Below are 18877 nucleotides of genomic sequence, written 5' to 3' on the forward strand. Positions count from 1 at the left end.
ATGCTGCTTTGTTTACAGACTGAATGCATCATCCTCTGTATCACAACGTGATGTGCAGACATTGAAGACTGAACTCGGTAGGGTGTCTGTTGATCGGGATAAACTAAAACAGGAAATGATGGCAAGGGTGGCAGATATTCAAGAAAAGAACAAAACTATCACCCAGGTTAAAAAGATTGGTCGTAGATACAAGACTCAGTATGAGGAGCTGAAAGCACAGTATGATAAGGTAACTTGTGAATAATTATTATACAGATATGTTTGTCCAACCTGGGATCAAATACTAATTTTTAATCTTTTAAGTCATTTCAGTTCAATGCCTTTTTATAGGTTAGTTATCTATTGAGACTACCATAACTCTGTTCATTATGGATTTTCCCTCTCCACAGTAAAAGTTGATTTCCTTGACTTAACAAATCTTGCTCTTAAAGATCATGTGGGAAAAAATATCTTCTAAGTGGTACAGGAAAGATTGTTTTGTTCCATAATGACAGAAAACTAGGATTGTCAATTGTACTTGAGCGCCCCCTTTTTATTTCCAAATTAGTATTATAATTTTTGGTATTTTTCTACTGATATATTAAGTTGAAAGCAAATATTCCAACAAGGACATTTAAACTTCAAACATCAGACTTTTGTCCTGGTTCAGTCTTTAAACTTTGTTATCAAAGACTATATCTTGGGCTACAGTTAAAGTTGGAAAAACTAATTGCAAACTGTAGTGGTAACTTCATAATGTATATAAATATTTTTAACAAATGGATCCATATCTTTTGCTAATGTTTGTCCAGCGTTAAATGTGGATGATTCAAAACTTCAATGTAATCCAAACGGGTAAGGTTAAAGTTTTTTTTTTGCATCAGAATTTTCAAACACCAAACCCAATGCCTGTGCAATCTTCTATATCAGTTTTTTCAGGAGGTATTTGAAGCCCACATCCTAAAGTAACTAATTTCTTTTATCTTGCATTCCCCCCCCCCCAAAAAAAAACGTGCAGTTAGTGGATTTTCTGCCTCACAGCTCTAGCCACCTGGATTCGTTCATTCACTCCATGCATACTCCTAATCTCTGGTGCTGTATTTGTGTAGTTGCAGACTTTTCTCTGTGTCAAGATGTATTTCATCCATTTGCTCTAATTTCCACCTATTCCCCAAATTCTCAAGGACTGGTACAGTGGTAATTGGTTCCTCTAAGTTCTCCATAGTGTAAGTAAGTGATAAAATCTGGGGATAGTTGATGGGAATGTCAGAGAATTAGTCACATAGCAGAGAAGCAGATCCTTAAGCCTACCATGTCCATGCTGGCTTTTTTAGAATACAGGAGAATAAAATGGGGTTAGGGTAAATTTGTTTTTGGGGGGGTTAAAAAAAAGTGATGTTTTGTATTTGATGTGGACTTGGTGGGCCCAAGGACCATTTACCATGTCACTCATCCCCAAATCCCATTGCCTGCCAGCACTTTCTCCACCCCTACCCTCCACTTTTTTATACTATCTCCCATCTTTTTTTCAGTCCAGATGAAGGATCTTGACTTAAAATGTTGACAATTCCTTCGATAGATATGGTCTGACTCTCTGATAACCTCCAGCACCTCTATTGTTCCAGGTTCCAGCATCTACAGGCTCTTGTGTCTTAAGGAAATGTCTTGGTTTGTTTTTGTTTCCTTCTAATTTCTTCAAGTATATTCCTACATCCCTGTATTCTGAGGTAATCCCATGTTCCCTGTTGTCTATATCTCCTCCTTTTTCATGACTGTTTCCACATAATCCCTTGTCAACCATGGTTGCCTAAATCTTTCCAGCCTTGCCCTTGAACGCTTGTAAATTCAGTCTTAACATTATTGTTCCTTCATACCTCCTTTCGTCAAAGAAAAAGATCAGATGTTGGTCTGTTTACCAGTTCTCCAAGTCCAAACTTAAACTTGATCACCATTCCTAACTTCCCCCTGTTTGGCATCAGTTTTCATTATTAAATTAGTGAATGTTATTATGTTAAAAGGACAAGTGGAAACTTTTAAGAGGACTTATGCACATCATTTTATTATATAATTGTTTGCTAAAAAAATTGTCCTGTCTTCCAGATGGTTGCTGAGACTTCTTCTCAGCGTTCTGCAGATCAACAAGCAGAACAATCCTCTGCTCAAGCCACACAGGACTTGCAAGAAGCCTTTGCACAGTCTGAATCTAGAGCTAAGGCATTAGAGTCTCAGGCTGAAGCCCTGCAGAAGGTAAAATCACAGTGTAATTACTAACCATCCTGATATAGGCTTCGTCTGACCATGAGATCAAAGTTTTGTCAGGATGCATAGTTTGCAGTGCAAGCATATTAGTTGTCCATATTGAACATAGTAAGAATGGAGTCAGATTTCTGTAATAGTCTGAGGTGCCCACTACCACCTGCCACCTTGTCAATTTTCTTGAGTAAGCTTTGAATTATCTTTATTTTCCTTGCCTCATTGAATTTTGATTCAAGCTCTTAGTGTGGCTGGCACCATAGAGTGAGGGATCCATGAGCCAACAATATTCAGTGTAAACAATACTTCAGCAGGTCTGAGGAGTCACTGAGTGGCAGAGAAAGATGTGATGCAATTATGTTAGTGGGGGGAAAACAAATAATTTAATAGATCACCTGCAGCATTAACTGTAAGCTTATCTTGTATCTTTTCTAAATCTTCACTAACCTGTAAATACTGGGAAGGTGTCATATGCTTTGTGAACTTCTTGCACCTTGCAACTGCATTGAAATATCAATATCAAAGTCAAATTTTGACCTTTGGAAAACCAAGTTCCATCTTGCCTCAGTCTGGAGATAACATCTAAAAGGCAGCTACTCCTTAATGCCAATCTCATGCTTATCAAGTTATCCTAAATGGGCGCAATGTGTTGGTAAAGATCCCTACCATGCAGCAAGACGGGTATTCCCTTCTCAGATTTTGTTACAAAATTTACAGCAGATTCCTTTCCTTGCTGGTTCGGAGAGACAATTCAAAGCTTACTCAAGAAAATTGATAAACTACAGTAAGATTTTTTTTTTAAAACACTTGTGAAGAAGCCAAGAAATTCAAATGCTCTGCATGCAGATGATAATCCCCAAAGAAAACTGTTACTTAAATAAGGGAAAATATTGTGCATGGAAGCAAGAGATATAGAAATGACTACTGTATGTGACACCCATGTACAAACGTACTACAGTTATTGGAAAGTTTAAATGAAAGCATCCAAAGCCTTATGAAAAAGGAAGCTAATACCGGGAGGTATCTTTTTCTCTTAAGAATTATCATCATTCTGGTTGACGCTATTTCAAAGTGACACAATTGTGTTAGGTGGCAGTTTAAAAACATCAGATGATAGAATGATTAAGAGATCAGTACTGGAATGAATGTTTGGATCAACATTGATGCTACTGTGTTTATCTCAAGTCTTTTTAAAAACTTGGACTGATGAAAATCATTTGCTGTGTTGGGTATAGAACTCCATTGTCATTGATTCAGTAATTCATAAGTTTGTTTATCCTTAATCAGTATTGCTTAACATATCATTGGGGTAATCTTGTATGCATAACCATTTGTCTTGTGCGCACAACCTACTGAATAATCACAACTTCTGCTTTCTGTAATTTCTTCCCCCAGTCTGTTACTGAGAAGGAATCAGAAGTTAAAAAATTACAGGAAGAAGTAACCCAGTTGCAAGGTGAACTTTCCCGCTTACGCCAGGAACTACAGGAGAAAGCAAGCCTTGAAGAACAGCTTCGGCAGCAGATACTGGAGAAAGAGGAAAAGACCAAAAAAGCAATATTAGTTGCCAAACAGAAGATAACACAGTTAGCTGGTCAGCCACTTGCATTTTTTAACGTGCATTACATAATGAATGGAGGAATTAATTGTAGAAAAGATTACTAGAATTTGAGCTTGTACCTTTGATTGCTTAATGCATGTTTCTGCACAACTCAATGGTGCAGAACTACTTCAAGAACTTGTGTAGTGTTGAAGCATTTGCTTGTATTTTAACTTACTGTTTGAGTTCACTTCTTAAGATTGAAATAAGTGCAGAGTAATGATAAATAAACTCTCTCGGGCTTCTAGCCAGGTACAGGTATCTACTTTAATCGATGTTTTGATAACAAACTTTGCCATCTTCATCAGGGATGATGCCTAGGTATGTCTAGTCCAGTGGTATATATACCCCCGTTGTCCGTCCCTCCTGATTGGTTAGTCCTCATCCAATCAGGTTTCTGCTGTCCCACCTTCTTTACATTCGAATTCCTGTTCTTTCTTCGAGTGAGGCCTTCATCTTTGTTAAAACTCTTCCTCTAGTTTTATTTCAATGGCTTCCCTGATGAAGATGGCAGAATTTAACATGGAAACATCCGTTAAAATCGATACCTGTACCTGGCTGGAGGCCTGAGAAGAGTTTATTCATGTACACCGGGAAAGCACTAGATCCTTTTTTCAGAGTAATGATAGTTTACTTATGGCTCAAATATTTAGTGGGATTTGAAATTAATCTGATTGGATTGTTTTAGGTCTGAAGGAGCAGCTGGCAAAAGAGAATGAAGAGTTAAAGCAACACAATGAAGAGTTTAAGCAGCGTGTTAGTAGTTTAGATCAGCAAAGAGAGGAGCTGGAGGTACGCATGAGTGCACTCAAATCCCAGTATGATGGTCACATTACTCGACTTAAACGAGAGCTGAAAGAACACCAGGAGCGACAGCATGAGCAACGTGAGGAACCTCAGGAACTGACTATTAAGGTATGTGGCTAAAGATTCTATGATAGAACTGGGGAATTGGAAATTCTTAGAAGTAATTGTCAAAATTAGAAAGAGAATTTGATATTTGGTTCCTTTATAATAGACTATGCTTTTTTTTTGGGATACTCAATATGACCAAATGGAGAATTGTATTGCAATCAAAAATTTAGTATGTCACATTGATTTTTGTGCTGTGACATCCATAAAAATGCACCTAGTGTTTTTTTTTTGAATTCTTTTCATCAGCTAATTCAGAGCAATTCTGAATTTAACACAACCAGGAAGTTTAATTCATTTTGTGTTACTTATTTTCATCTATGCAGCATGCAGATAATTGGTTCTGATCATCTTAGTAGCGCTTATTGAGTTCTGTGTTCTAATTGTGTCATAAAAAATCTAACGATTTGAGTCCTAATGGTATATAATGAAGAAATTATTAATGGGTTGTAACTTTGTTAATATACTGTGCATCTTTTTTGAACTGTTAAATAAAAGCATAACACAAATTGAGCTTAATGAGATGTATTTCTGTTTTGCCGTAGACTTCTGAGCCACAGAGACAGCTGGATCCACAGAGACAAATTACCTTGAAGCAAACTCCAGTATCAACAGACAGGGGAGGGTGAGGATAGCCATCATTCCCCTTTTTAAACTAATTGAGTATATTGCATATGACTGTCAGAAGTTTTAATGTAATTTAGTGAAGATCCTGTCTCTTTAAACATGAATTGGCCATTGGATTTAGCTAGATTTAGTGTTTAGAATCTTGTTTTACTTTTTAAAGAAAAACAAAATCCTCCTCTTAACCTTACAGCTTTAGTAGTAACCTTGCAATTTAAGTTTATTGTTTTCATTATGAAAGGTGGTGTTTAATTTACAGCTGATTTACTTCTGAATGGGATACATTAACTAAATTTTCTTCAAACTTCCATGTAGTTCAAGCTCATCAGATCCACCAACAGCCAATATCAAGCCCACCCCCCTCGTGGCAACACCAAGTAAAGTTGCTGCTGGGCCAGTGCCTGGCAGTAAGTCCACACCGAGAGCCAGTATTCGTCCAATGGTTACGCCAGCAACGGTCACTGGACCAGCCACAACGCCAACTGCAACAGTGATGCCAACAACACAGGTTGAATCTCAAGAAGGTATGTAGTTTAAATATTGAACCAAAGAGCAAGCAACCACTATCTGAAACTCGCTGCTCTGTAATATTTACAGTGGTTTATCACAGTAGAAATATTTGATTTTTAAATCCAATTAATATTTTGTTTAATGGATAACAATGTTGGTTGTTAACTATGTCTTTGTATTTAATTTCACATTCACCTTTATGCGGCAGCCATACAGTCAGAAGGACCAGTGGAACATGTAACTGTTTTTGGTAGCACAAGTGGAACAGTGCGTTCAACAAGTCCAAATATCCCAAACTTGTCACAGCCTATTCTAACAGTTCAGCAGCAACAGACACAGGCAACAGCATTTGTACAGCCCACTCAACAAACTCTTCAGCAGGTAGAGCCAGCAAATCAGGAGATTTCAACAAACCTAGCAGATGTTGTGCAGAACTCCCCAATGGAACGACCATCCACTTCCACTGCTGTATTTGGAACAGGTTAGTTTATGCTATGATCTGAAAATTGCTTCAATTTATTCCTGAAAATCAAAAAAAGTGCATATGCTAATAGTCTAAAAGAAAAACCAAAATGCTGGAAATAACAAGTCAGTCCACATTTGTGGGAACATAAACAGTCCTTCAGGTTGGAGTTTCGATGCTTTATATCCAATATGAAGCATTGATTCACTTCTTATCCTGCAGCCTGGCCTGCTGAGTATTTTCCACTTCAGTTGTGTGTATGTTGGCATGTAGGAGTGAGAGCTCTTGTCTGATCTGCCAATTCTGTAAGACAGTAGCTGATACCCTTCTTCATCTCTGGTAACACATATGACTTTGAAATGCTAAAATCCTATTGGCATCATTCTTGGAAGTGCCATTCGAAACATTGAAAAACTTGACAGGGTTTGTTGTGGGAGGAAGGTGGTGTTAGTTGAGGAAGAATTTTATTTTGGCTGCCTCCAGATTTAAAATTGCATAACCAAACTCTTTGCTCTGAAACTCAAGAACCTAATTTTGGCTTCCCTGGACAAGATAAAATTTTCCACTTGAATGTGTTTAATCCCAGAATGAGACACATTTAATCTCAGTATCAAATGCAGTGGACCTTTGATTTCTCTATGGAATCTGTTTTGTTCAGATTAGTAGTTGGAAACTAATACATGATGTGGCTTCACTTGAAGTTCTACCTGAATGTAATGAGACTTCCTTGTCACTCTTGTGGTCTCCTTTGTAAGAAAGACCAGTGTAAGGTCTCTGAATTCTTAGTGTAACCTTTTTGTGTGCAAAGATGCCCTAGTCCACTTAATAATATTTCCTCAACTCACAATATATAATTTTTAATAATAACCTCTTCCATTTGGCATGGTCCTGCTTCATCTCATGGCCTATCCACAAATGACTTCAATCTTGTTACCTTCCCTGTAGTTGCCTTTCATATTCTGAATATTTGGATTCAATTTCTGGTATGAATGAGTATCAAGTTCAAATTGCTAAGGTCTAAATATTCTTTCATTATCCTCCAAGATGGTGCCAACCTGAAATTGCCGTTATTTGTATTGTTTTCTCCCTATTAATCAAACTTGAATCTTGGTAATTTCTTGCCCTTTTGCTTTATAGCCAATGAACTTTTGTATGCCCTCAAATGGGTATTGCAGATTTTAAGTAATATTATGATGTGACTTATGACCAATTAATTTCTGACCACACTTAAATCACTTGTATTTACCTCTACTTAGTTATTGTAGGAAATGAAAGCTAGGCAAGCTATTTCCAAGAAGCAAACGTTGTGGAAAGTTAATTGCAAATAGAATGCACTTTTTTCTTTTTGTGGGGAGCTGACTGCCTGATCTCCCTTGATCGAAACAAGTTGAAACAAGTATTGTATAGGAAATTTAAGTTGAAGACCTGTACTTCTGCAAATCTACAATGCTACTTCAAACATTTTTGAAAGTTGATACTGGGTTCCTGAACAATGATACACTCTTGCTAAATAATGTTACTGTAATCCACAGTAGCACTTATTAAGCTGTTTCCATGCAGTGATTGAACTTGTAGGCTTTGAGACTGTTAGGTTCTCAAAATTTTTTAAAATTTGAAATAAAAGTATGAAAAAGTGTCACTTTTCAGTTTCAGGTTCCACTCCTATGCCTAAACGTCAACGTGAAGATGACGAAGAGACCAGTGCTGATAATACAGCTCATGGTCAGGATGAGTCTTCAGAACATCAGTCAAAGAAATTGAAACTCACCCAACGAGCGGTACGTAAGGTAGTTAATGTATTGCTGGTGTATTTAGAACATAGCCAGGATGTAGGGAAGGGAAGCTTCTCTGATTTGAGACTGCTTAAAATGAAAAATAACTCAATTACATAAATGGGGGAAAAGGAGTAAGATAAAATAATAGAAAAGGAACACAATTTGAAAGTACCTGTTGCTACAAAGAGTTACTGTAATCTGGAGCCTTTTCCCATTAAAGGTATGTGATTGGTGAAACAGGTACTATTTTCTGAAACATATCAATTATTAGAGAGCAGAGTATCAAAATAAAAGGTTGCACTATTGAATAGCAACAAATCAAGTTTATGTTCAGCTTGAAGGCATTTGTGAATGGCAAATAGATTAGAAATGTTAATGAAATTCATGGAGAATATTGTAAAACTGGGGACCCCTGTGGTGTGGGACTGAAGCATTCTTCGGACTATTGAATATTGCACATTTTATGTTACACAATAGTATAAATCAGATGCATTTCAAGGGACCACCAGAAATGGAATCTTTGGTGAGCGGGAGGGATGCTTGGCAAACGTTACTCAACCAGCTAAGTGCCAAACCGTTGAGATTGCTGGTAGTGGATTATCAGAGTTTTACTGAAGTTGGAAAAGGACAGTTCAGGTGTGTGGGGGGTGGGGGGAGGGGTGATAATTTTCTCAAAAAAATATATACACTGAAGTCCCTGCTCCATGGGAAGCTTTCATTTTTTTTTTTTTTTTGTAGAATTAATGTTAAATGCTCAAAGTATTGAACACCAGAATGTTTTTCATCTTCAGGAGGAGCATGTGCAAGAAATAGAAGCAAACACAGAAGCAGAAAATGAAATGCAGATCCAGTCTGAGAACCTGGATTCACAAGACTCTATCACCCAGGTCAGTTAATTATCACCGGTCAGTCTTGAGCTGTAAAGATATGGGTAATATTAAATCCTGATTAGGTATCCCATGGACAGTCTAGGAACCAAGCACAAGTTTAGATTTCATTCAGAGTCATTGCCATATTTTTTTAATTAACATTGATTTTCCTTTACATGAAACTCTTGCCATCAACTAAGGGAAAAATCCGAATTGCTCTTAATTCCTTGTGGAACGAAGTTAGCACATTAATTGTCGCCAATATTAGTCCCATGTTCAGAAGTTGATATGAAATAGGGCTACTTTCCTTTACTAAAGAAACATTATCACTCAATTTGCAGTGTCTTAAATTTCTTATTGCTATCTTAGCAATTTCCCCAATGAAAATAATTTCTTTTCTGACATTTTTTTTTTGCAGGTGGTTATTGAGGAATACCCACCTTCTCAACTAATGGAAGATAATGAAGAGGCTTCTCACCCTTTGGATTTAGACCCTCAACCATTAGAACAGCTAAGTACTCACTATTCACAGAGTTCTCAAACACCAAGTGAATACATTATTATTGAGAGTGATGAAGATCCAGACAATGAAGAGGATCAAGAGCAGGTAAATGTTATGAAGCTGGATGTGATTGAATTCAAATAGTGCTTGGCTGATTTATTAATCTGATTCATATTTTGAGCAGCATTTTATTGTGTTAGATTATCAGAGCTTCACTATACTTCTTCCAACCTGGAAAGGACACATTTTATACCTACTAATATTCAGTTGGTCTTCTGTCAATGCAGAACTTACTCACTTTGCTCTTCTATTTGCATAAAGATCCAACCAACACGTTAAATAATCTTTTTACACAGTTTCCCCAGAGTTAAGTGTTGGGCAGCATGGTCAGTGTAACGCCCTAGTTAAAGCTGTGTGCAGTGTCTAAATTCTGCACAACAGAGGGTGAGAAGTAAAATTTTAAATAGCAGCAAACTATAAAAACTGTGATATTCATTAGAATTCTCATAAGTGTAACTTTTATTTCCGTAAAATAATTTGAGCAAAAATGGTCAAGAATACTCATTTGCACGAATAAACTTTCTACACAATTGGATAATCTTTCTGTAATATCAGAATTAGAATCCAAACCAGTGTCAAGCCTTCAAATATTTCCATGAAGAACATTTGCAGATTTTTCTTGCAAAACAGCTTACTTTTGAGTTCTAAATGTAGGAAGTCAGCTAATCAAAAGATTTTTGCTTGGAAATTTTAATGGTGAGAGCTGAAACGTTGACTCATATCCTCAATCATTTTTAGGGATATGAAGAGGACGATGAGGAAGAGGATGATGATGATACTGGTATTGAGGACGGTGATGGAGAGGATAGTAATGAGGGTAGTCCTGAGGGAGAAGACAATTATGATGATGGCAATGTTGAGGTATGCAATGCTTTGAGATCTGTGTATCTTAGATTGAAGCTGGCTAATGATAAAAACTTTTCATGGAAGATTTGGCTCAAGATATTTAATTTCCTAAATGTCTTTCCACTCTTGTCTGTCCTACCTTTGTTGAATTTACTGATTATTTGAAGTGCTTATTTTTGCTCACCCTCAAGCATCTCATTTCGAGAGAAAACTAGGCATGTTTGTGCAGCTTACCACCATGATTCCTGTTTGTGAATGAGCGGTTTTCTTCACCAAAAGCAAAGCCTTTTACTGCAGTTTGGTGATTATAACTGAGTGTATGATGCACCCATAGCTCCATATAATTGAAATGTCACTTTTTCTAATTACAACTTTTTTTTGAAGTAACAGTCAACCTTCCATTAACCTTTTTTCCTCTTCTAACTACTTGTAACTTGTATCTTGTAACTACTTTGTTATAGTCTATTTTTTTGAAACACTGAACTGTTATTTTTATCTTTTCACAATTGCTACCTCTTCAATCATTTGACCAATTACTGTTCACTCAAATAATCTTTAAAAAGGAGCCAAGATGCATATTGATTTTGGAATTAGAAACGTAAGCATGTCATGAACATACAACTATTCTCTTTGTTGGGAGAACTGTTTACAATTAGGATGAAATTGGAATATTTTAACTACTCCAGGTGAGAAGGCTTGGTATGGGAGCCAGTAGTTTGGTGCTGTTGCATGATGACCTGCTAATAACATTTTATTAAGGTTTTGGTTTGCTAGTATTTAAGTGGCTAAAATGATTCTTTTGACAGAGTAATAGTAGAGATGATAAGAGGTATAATGGTAAGGATTTGGCAACTTGAGTTAAGGGTCTTGAAATTAAACCACACTATGGGAACACTAAGAAATATATCCTCAGAATATATTTGAATATATTGGCTCACATATTTGAAGCACTCTAAATTGGTATGATCTGGAATTTGCCCTTTTTCAGTCATCATAAAGTTTTCTTACTGCTGAAATTAAGTTTTCACAGCTTGTACACTGGGTAGTATTTGTTCAAACCTCTGAACTCTTAATCAAGGTTGCTTTTCACACAGGCTGCTGATGGGACAGATCCTAGTACAGATGAACAAGCTACAAAAGAAAATAGTCAAATTTCAGAGGATAATTGTAAGTCTTAGTAAATAACTGGCATTTAAAATGGAATTTGACTGGTAAAATGTAAAGTATACATAAAATGCATTGGAATTTAAATATTTTACTGAATGATCATAGTGACATGGCTTGTGAAATTTTTTTCTTGCCTCTTGAATACTGAATCATTTATCAGTTTCTTGGTTTCATTAAAATACACAAAAGTGGCAATTAATAATTAAATGCTGGAAGAACTCGGCAGGCAAGGCAGCAGCTATGGAAAAGGGTAAGCAGTCAATGTTTCGGGCCGAGACCCTTCATCAGTCATTTTGTGTGTATTACTTTGATTTCCAGCATCTGCAGATTTTGTTCTGTTTGTAATTAAACATTAACTTTTGCTTCAAAAGGCCAGAGTTCCATTGCAGTGATGCAATGCACTGCTCATTACTCACTGAGTTTACACATAAAATGAACTAACTCCACCCTGGTGGGCCTTATCGAGTCCTGCCAATGTAAATGCTGAAAAATGTCTTCAGTAGCTGGCTAGGCCATGCTCCCAGCTTTAACAGCTGTTAGCTAGTTTGAATAAAATTCAACAATTTTCAGCGTTCAAATCTATTGTAAGTTAATTAAGCAATCGATAATTCAGAAAAATTAAAATTCTTTAATTGGTAACATACATATTAATACAATTCATTTAAAAACACAGCTGGAAATGACGTAAAACGTTGTCATTTGCAGCTATTCCATTCCTTTGAAATGAATAGTTACTGAATCTCCACCAAGTCCAGCCTCCCTCTGGTGCTGGTTCAGCAGACAGATTCCCCAGTGAAAACAAATAGCAAGCTGGAACTCCCAACAATCACCTTTCAAGAATTTCCCATGACTTATGTCAAGGAATGCCAACATTTAAACTATTTCAATCCTATGTCCTTGTATAATTTAGAGGAGAATTATATCCTTTGCAAACTTTTAAGATTGGTCACTCATGTTTGAATATGCAGATTTAGCAATATTATGTCATTATTTTGTGTCATATGCTTTCAAAGAATTAAAAACGTGGTTAGTTTTGTGTAGCTTCCTGTCCTGTATCAGTAAGATTTTTAAAATTTAACTTAGATATAATTGGATTAGCATAGAAATTTCAACCATGAAATAATTTTCAGTTTGCAAAAATGTGTAATTTAGAAATTCTGTATGGTAAAATGTGCTAAAATTTCCCAGTAACAAGTATAATGTTCCCATTTTGTCTGTAGCTGGAGGTGAAGGTTGTGTCACCACCACGGAATCCTACACACCAGAAACTCCAAGAGAGCAACAGACAGTTGTTGAGAGACCAGCTTCACGAGCTCGGCGTTCACCAAGGAGACCACCACATCCTCTTCCGCCAAGACTTACAATTCAACCTCCAGCCCCAGAACTGGGACCACCTGCACAGGTGCTTAAACCCAAGTTGCATATTTTATATCCACTCGTTTCTTACAGTTGTTCAGAAAATGAAATCATGGCAGTTTTAAAGTTACCCATTTTATTGTATGTTGACCTGCAGCTGTAAACAAAAGCCAATAGTTTTTGGATCAGGAAATTAGCAGCAAGCAAACGTAGTTTGTTTATATATTTCTTTTGTTTACTGGCCAATCGGTGTGTAAATTTCAAGATGCCTCTCAACTTAGTGGCATCTGTTCCAGCTATGTTGTTCATTCATCCAATCTGTAAAGTTTTTGTCATGTGCACTGTCATCAAATTTGCATGTATTGCTATTCATCTACTTTCATTCTAGTTTATTTCCCTGTTCTTAAATTATTTTCTAAATCTTTAGCCTTAAGAAGTAGAGGTGTTGGTGAGCTTCCTTGGCTGTGACATCAACATGTTTGGATCAAAACAGGCTATGTAGTAATGTTCACACCTAGGAACCTGCAGTTTTCAACCCTCTTAACCACTTAGTGTTGTAGACAGGAGCAGGTGAGCACCTCCCACCCCTTCTGATGCTTTATTGTCGGCATTGTTGTCGTGACATCATGTCACTAAGCTTTCTGTCTCTTTCTGATATTCCAAGATGTTATTATTTGAGATGTGTCCTGCTACAGCGGTATCATCTGAAGACTTGTAAATGGAGTTATTGCGGAATCTGACCATGCAGTCATGGATGGATAAGGCATAGAGTGCGGGGCTGAGGATGCAACCTTGTTGAGCACCAGTGTTTAGAATAATCATGGCAGAGGTGTTGCTGCCTTTTCTTACTGATTGTCCAGGAGCCCAGTCCTCTTTGGAAGCCATTGCTAAGGCCAGTAAAGTTGGTTGCTGGTTATGGTGTTGAGGGCATGATCCCATAATCAACTCCACTGCTCTTCTCCGATTAAGGCGTTGAGCAAGGTTGAAGAAGCCGATGAGGGTGAAGTATGGGTGGGTGTTCGGTGTCTGTGTTTAACTGGTTTTCCTCTCCTTTTTGCTTGCTGCTTTTGGAGGAAAGTGCCGGAATCTTGGGATCCACGTTGCAAGGATTGACCAGAGAGGCTGTGGACTTGTTTTGGGGGACTTTGGGGTTCATGTATATGTTCCTGGATTCTAGTTACTCTTTTTTTTGCTGTTTTTGAGTGGTTGGATTGGGGCAAACAATGTGGTCTGGGGTGTTTCAACGTACAAGTGGGTTGGAGGGGTGACATAGAACTGAACTAAATTTGAATGTTATTGGCTTGATGTTTGATATTCTAGTTGTTGTCCGCTTGCTTGGGCAATTTGTTCTTTTCTTGCACATTGGGTTTTTGATTTCCTGAGTGGGTTCCATGGTGTTTCTTCGTTTTGTGGCTGCCTGCGGGAGGACAAGTTATATTTTGTATGCATACTTTGATAGTAAATGTACTTTGAATCTTTGAGTGGGCTTAGTTACATCCAGCTTTCATCATGCATGTTCTCAGATTTAGCACTGAGTTGGAGAATAGTGGCTTTGAGTTACACTCTGGATACCAGAACAAAAATGCAGTTTGAAACTCCATTGCATACCTCCTTGGAGGTGCCATTTTTAAATTGGGACAAACGTTAAATTCCAAGACACAATAAATATCGAGGCTAATGTTTATTTTGTAAGCAAAACCACTTTGCAAAGCCCCGATCAACTAGACCTTTTCCAAAATGTGTCCGTTTCATAAGCTTTGAATGATGTATATGACACTGTTTTGGTAGTTGATTATCATTTGAAGAATGGGATTTTTCCATAATTTTTGTTTTCTGTTATCTTTTGTATTACTCAGAGATTTCCACCAGCGAGGCGACCTTCATCAAGTCGTGGGGGAATACAGCTTACTCCAGGCATTGGAGGTGTGGTAAGTAACGGAATTCTGAGTGTATATGTTAGAATTGTGAATTGCCACGTTGAGGTTATTTTTCTTCAAGCTGCTTTTTATTGTATTTTATGGTCTGACCATTTTGTGAACCAAAATGTGAACCATTTTTTGGTCTATTTTCTGATGGTTTTGTCCTGAGCACAACTATGATTTGTGGCATTAGATCTTTTGTCTGCATTAACATCAATTAATAAGACCCTATATTAGTCTCCTGTCCATCTTATTACTGATGCAGCATGCCCTCAGTTGTGTGTGAGGGGGGTATTAATTTTGAGTTTGGAAATGCTGTTGCGATATTTAAAGTACTATGTTCATGAGCAGCATAACACTGTTGTTACTATTGGTCTTTTGTTTTCCAAACACTTATCTTTTACATTGACTCATCTTTACCATTGTTTTTCAGCAGCAGCATTTTTTTGATGAAGACGATAGAATGGTGCCCAGTACACCAACACTTGTTGTGCCCCACCGATCAGACGGGTTTGCAGAAGCCATTCAGTAAGGATATTTCTCTTTTATTGCCATCTATGTTCAAAATAAGACATCTTTTTTCAAAATATCATGAATAAATGGGGGGAATTTTTTTGGACAGTGATACAAGTAAAATTCTGAGTGGTGTAGATTTGTGGCAGTCGTTTGTTCTGATTAGTGTAGTTGGGGGAATTTGTGGAGTCCTTTTTAATGCTTGTGAGCTTTAAGTAAGAAATGTGCGTCTTCCATGACATTGATATGTTTATGTGTTGCTTTCAAAATTCGGAAATTGATGCCCTGCCAGATGTCTTAAACTTGTTTGGTTGATGTACTTCTGTGCAATTCTGAATTTAAAAGCTCATTTCAGAAACTCTGGTTAGTTCTCCCCAGGTTGCAGGAGTCCCTCGGTTTAGGTTTGGACCACCTGAGGATATGAATCAGACTAGTTCAAGTCAGTCTGATCTTGGGCAGTTGGCATCACAAGGAGGTAATATTTTTACAAAAGATTCTAAATCTTATCAACATAAGTACTGCATATTATGCTTAATGGAGGTCCTTGAAACTAAATTGTAATCCTGAAGAGAACTGACATTCCGCTGATCAGTCAAGTAGGTCCTGGATTTGGTCAAGTTCTCTGGCAGTGAGTTCCATATATCTATAACTCTTTTCAAATTCTTTCCTTTCATCTTAAATCTATGCTTTCTTGTGTTTTTTTTTTATTCTCCTACCACAGCAAAAACATGCTTTCTTGTGTTTTTTTTTATTCTCCTACCACAGCAAAAACAATCTATACCTCTATAATTTTATATTTTCTATTTGGTCATCCCTCAGCCATCTCCACTCAAAACAAGCGTAATCTTGTCCAACCTGTCCGATATCTTAGGTCCTCAAATTTGGGCTCTGTATCCGTATTCCTGTGCTCCCTAGCTTTTAGTGTAATTTCTTACCGACTTCCCAAGATGTATCACCTTGTACTTATTAAAATTAAATTCCATCTGCCAATGTTCCATGCAGCTTCCCATCTGACATTTCTGTTTTCAGTAGTCTCAGACAACCTTCATCACTATCTGCAGTATCAACATGAAATGTGAGATCATCTACTGCTAATTGTTTAATCAGATCAATGGCAGGTTATTTGCTTATTCTCATGATTTCACTAAGAGTTGGTTTTGTGTTAAAAGTATCCTCACCATGCTCCTACAGGATTGGGAATGTATGAGACGCCAATTTATCTTGCTGCTGTTCATGAAGATGAATCTGGAGGCCGCAGTGTACCGACCACACCGCTGCAGGTTCATGCACCAGGTATGTATTTGTTGAAACTGCCCTAGTGGGAGGAAAAGCAGTTGCACCAGGGATAGTGACTTTAATGTGCTGGTACTTTTCTGCTGAAACTTAAAAATATATGAATTTTTCTTTGTTGCTTTTGACAATACATTACAAATTTGGGCATTTGGTTTTTTTGTTGTAAAACAACTAAGACATACAAATTGCCAGTTTTGAATTACCTCGTCTAGCATAGTCTTTTTAACCTTCAGAAGGCAGAACTACACAATAAAAATAACTTTGTTATTGAGGTTGCTGTATGTAGCAACTCTTAATGAAGTTGGTCTGTTAATAATTTGGATATTTCTCTGCTATCCCTCCTTCCCGAACAACCGTCAGAAGGCAGCATCTGAAAACGCAGTAGCCTGAGCTTTACATCTAGCAAGTAACTATTCCATTTCATAACCCTGGCACTGTCACTGTCACAAATGTCTCTGATTTTTGCACAGGAGCTTCTATAATAGGAATGAAGAATTTTTAATGAAGTTAAGTTTGGATATTAGAGTAACTGCCAATTCCAGTGGAGATGTCAAAGTTGAAAGGGAAAGATGGATTGATGCATTTATAAATTTTTAAAAAAGCTATCTATCTGCTGTGACATTGAATGACGAGTAGGCTTGTGAGATTATTCAACCCTTTGTTGTGTTGGGAGTCCTTTTTTAATTGAATATCTTTTTGTTTTACCTCACCCTTTTGTAAAATGGATCTATTTGTGGATTGCAATGATAGTTGAGGTTTTGTGTTGGTGAGCTCAGTGATTACATATTCAATGTTAGGATTCTTTTGGTTATTGATTCTGAAGGCAGGTTGAGTTTTTGCATGTAAAAAAATTCCAAGGACACATGACCAGAAAAACGTTTACTTCTCTCAAAATGGCATCTGCTTTTTAAATAGCCCCCCCCCCACTTTTAGATTCTCCCTCAACAAAACAAGCATATGACTTTTTCAAGACCCCCAAGGACCTTAAATGTTTAAGTCAAGTTCTCTCACATTCTCTCAAACTCCTGCGATGCAAGCATAGCCTGTCTAAACAATCCCTTGTGAGGTAACCTTTCCTTTTTGTAGGTAAACTTTTCTTTTGAACTACTTTCAATGTATTTGCATTCTTAAATAAGTATATTAATATTACATATTGCCTCATCATTTGATTTTTTAAAAAAATGTTGTAACCCCATATAGATACATAACAACTTTTTTTTCCCTTTCAGTGACTGTTTTCAGTGAGGGGCCACAAACAGATATAACTGAGCATGCCTCGCAGTCTGTTCCTATGGTTGCAACATCCACAAGCAATCTGTCCAGCACAGTTGAATCTGGAGCTGGTGATGATGCGGATGAGGTGTTTATTGAAGGAGCAGACCAAGAAGGGTAAGAAGGAGGACTAGTGCTGTTCACTATCTAGTGCTGTTCACTACTTATTTTTAATCATTGACTTTTACAATTGATCAATTTGTTACAGTTTTCCAAAAATTAACTTTCTTTGAAATGGCCTTTAGCAATTTAATTTGACCAGAAATGTTGACTAAATTTTCAGTGGACTGTACATCAAAGGTGAATTGACCAACTGTTATGTGGAGCAAGACGGCATAGATAAGATCCTAAGTAATACTTTTAATTGGTATTTACAAAGGAAATTGACTTTGTAAAAGAAGGCATTAATAAGGAAGTAATAATTAATGCCTTGGTGATCTTAAAGGTAGATAAATCAGAGCAGGATGAGATGTAATCTGGGCTTTTAAGGTGGGGGGGGGCAAGGGAAGAGATTGCTGGGGCTTTGAAATGTTTGCTAGCCACAAGTGAGATAGTAAATGGTTGGAGGATGGTAAACATAGTTTCCCTTTTCAAGAAGGACCACGAGAATAGAGCCTGTTAATTACAGATAAATGAGCCTAATGGCAGTCATAGGGAAATTAATTAGAAAAACTTGAGCTGGATTCATGAGCATTTGGAAAGACATGGACTGGTCAGAGATGGCGAGCAAGACAGATCCTGTCTCAGCAATCTGTTTGAATATTTTCAAGAGTTTGTATGAGTGATACCAGTGCAGAAGATGTGATTTACATGGACTTTCAGTTCAGAGCTTCACATTTGGGAGACCAATCCAAAAGGCCTAGGGATCATGGGATCCAAGGGAAAGGGGAAACTTAGTTGAAACCAAAGTGTGGTAAATTGGCCAGGGGGCACAGCGCATGATGGTGGAGTGTTGTTTTTATGA

At 37.2% G+C, this 18877-nt stretch overlaps 1 protein-coding gene across 2 annotated transcripts in view; it reads left to right on the forward strand.

Moving 5' to 3' along the window:
• The window catches only part of tprb (translocated promoter region b, nuclear basket protein), a 77912-nt gene that overhangs the window by 54809 nt on the left and 4226 nt on the right, over window positions 1-18877 (forward strand). Inside the window, exons 31-48 of one of the 2 annotated variants that reach the window (XM_072273993.1) lie at window positions 19-229; window positions 2080-2226; window positions 3628-3826; window positions 4521-4747; window positions 5290-5369; window positions 5684-5892; window positions 6087-6359; window positions 7989-8119; window positions 8908-9003; window positions 9404-9592; window positions 10286-10408; window positions 11488-11560; window positions 12781-12962; window positions 14773-14844; window positions 15269-15363; window positions 15717-15823; window positions 16540-16641; window positions 17871-18030. In XM_072273993.1, the coding sequence (XP_072130094.1) occupies window positions 19-229; window positions 2080-2226; window positions 3628-3826; window positions 4521-4747; window positions 5290-5369; window positions 5684-5892; window positions 6087-6359; window positions 7989-8119; window positions 8908-9003; window positions 9404-9592; window positions 10286-10408; window positions 11488-11560; window positions 12781-12962; window positions 14773-14844; window positions 15269-15363; window positions 15717-15823; window positions 16540-16641; window positions 17871-18030 (2676 nt within the window). The remainder of the gene's footprint in view (window positions 1-18; window positions 230-2079; window positions 2227-3627; window positions 3827-4520; window positions 4748-5289; window positions 5370-5683; window positions 5893-6086; window positions 6360-7988; window positions 8120-8907; window positions 9004-9403; window positions 9593-10285; window positions 10409-11487; window positions 11561-12780; window positions 12963-14772; window positions 14845-15268; window positions 15364-15716; window positions 15824-16539; window positions 16642-17870; window positions 18031-18877) is intronic. The other variant, XM_072273994.1, reaches the window with a different exon arrangement.

Source organism: Mobula birostris, chromosome 12, assembly GCF_030028105.1.
Source record: "Mobula birostris isolate sMobBir1 chromosome 12, sMobBir1.hap1, whole genome shotgun sequence".
NCBI classification, from domain to species: domain Eukaryota; kingdom Metazoa; phylum Chordata; class Chondrichthyes; order Myliobatiformes; family Myliobatidae; genus Mobula; species Mobula birostris.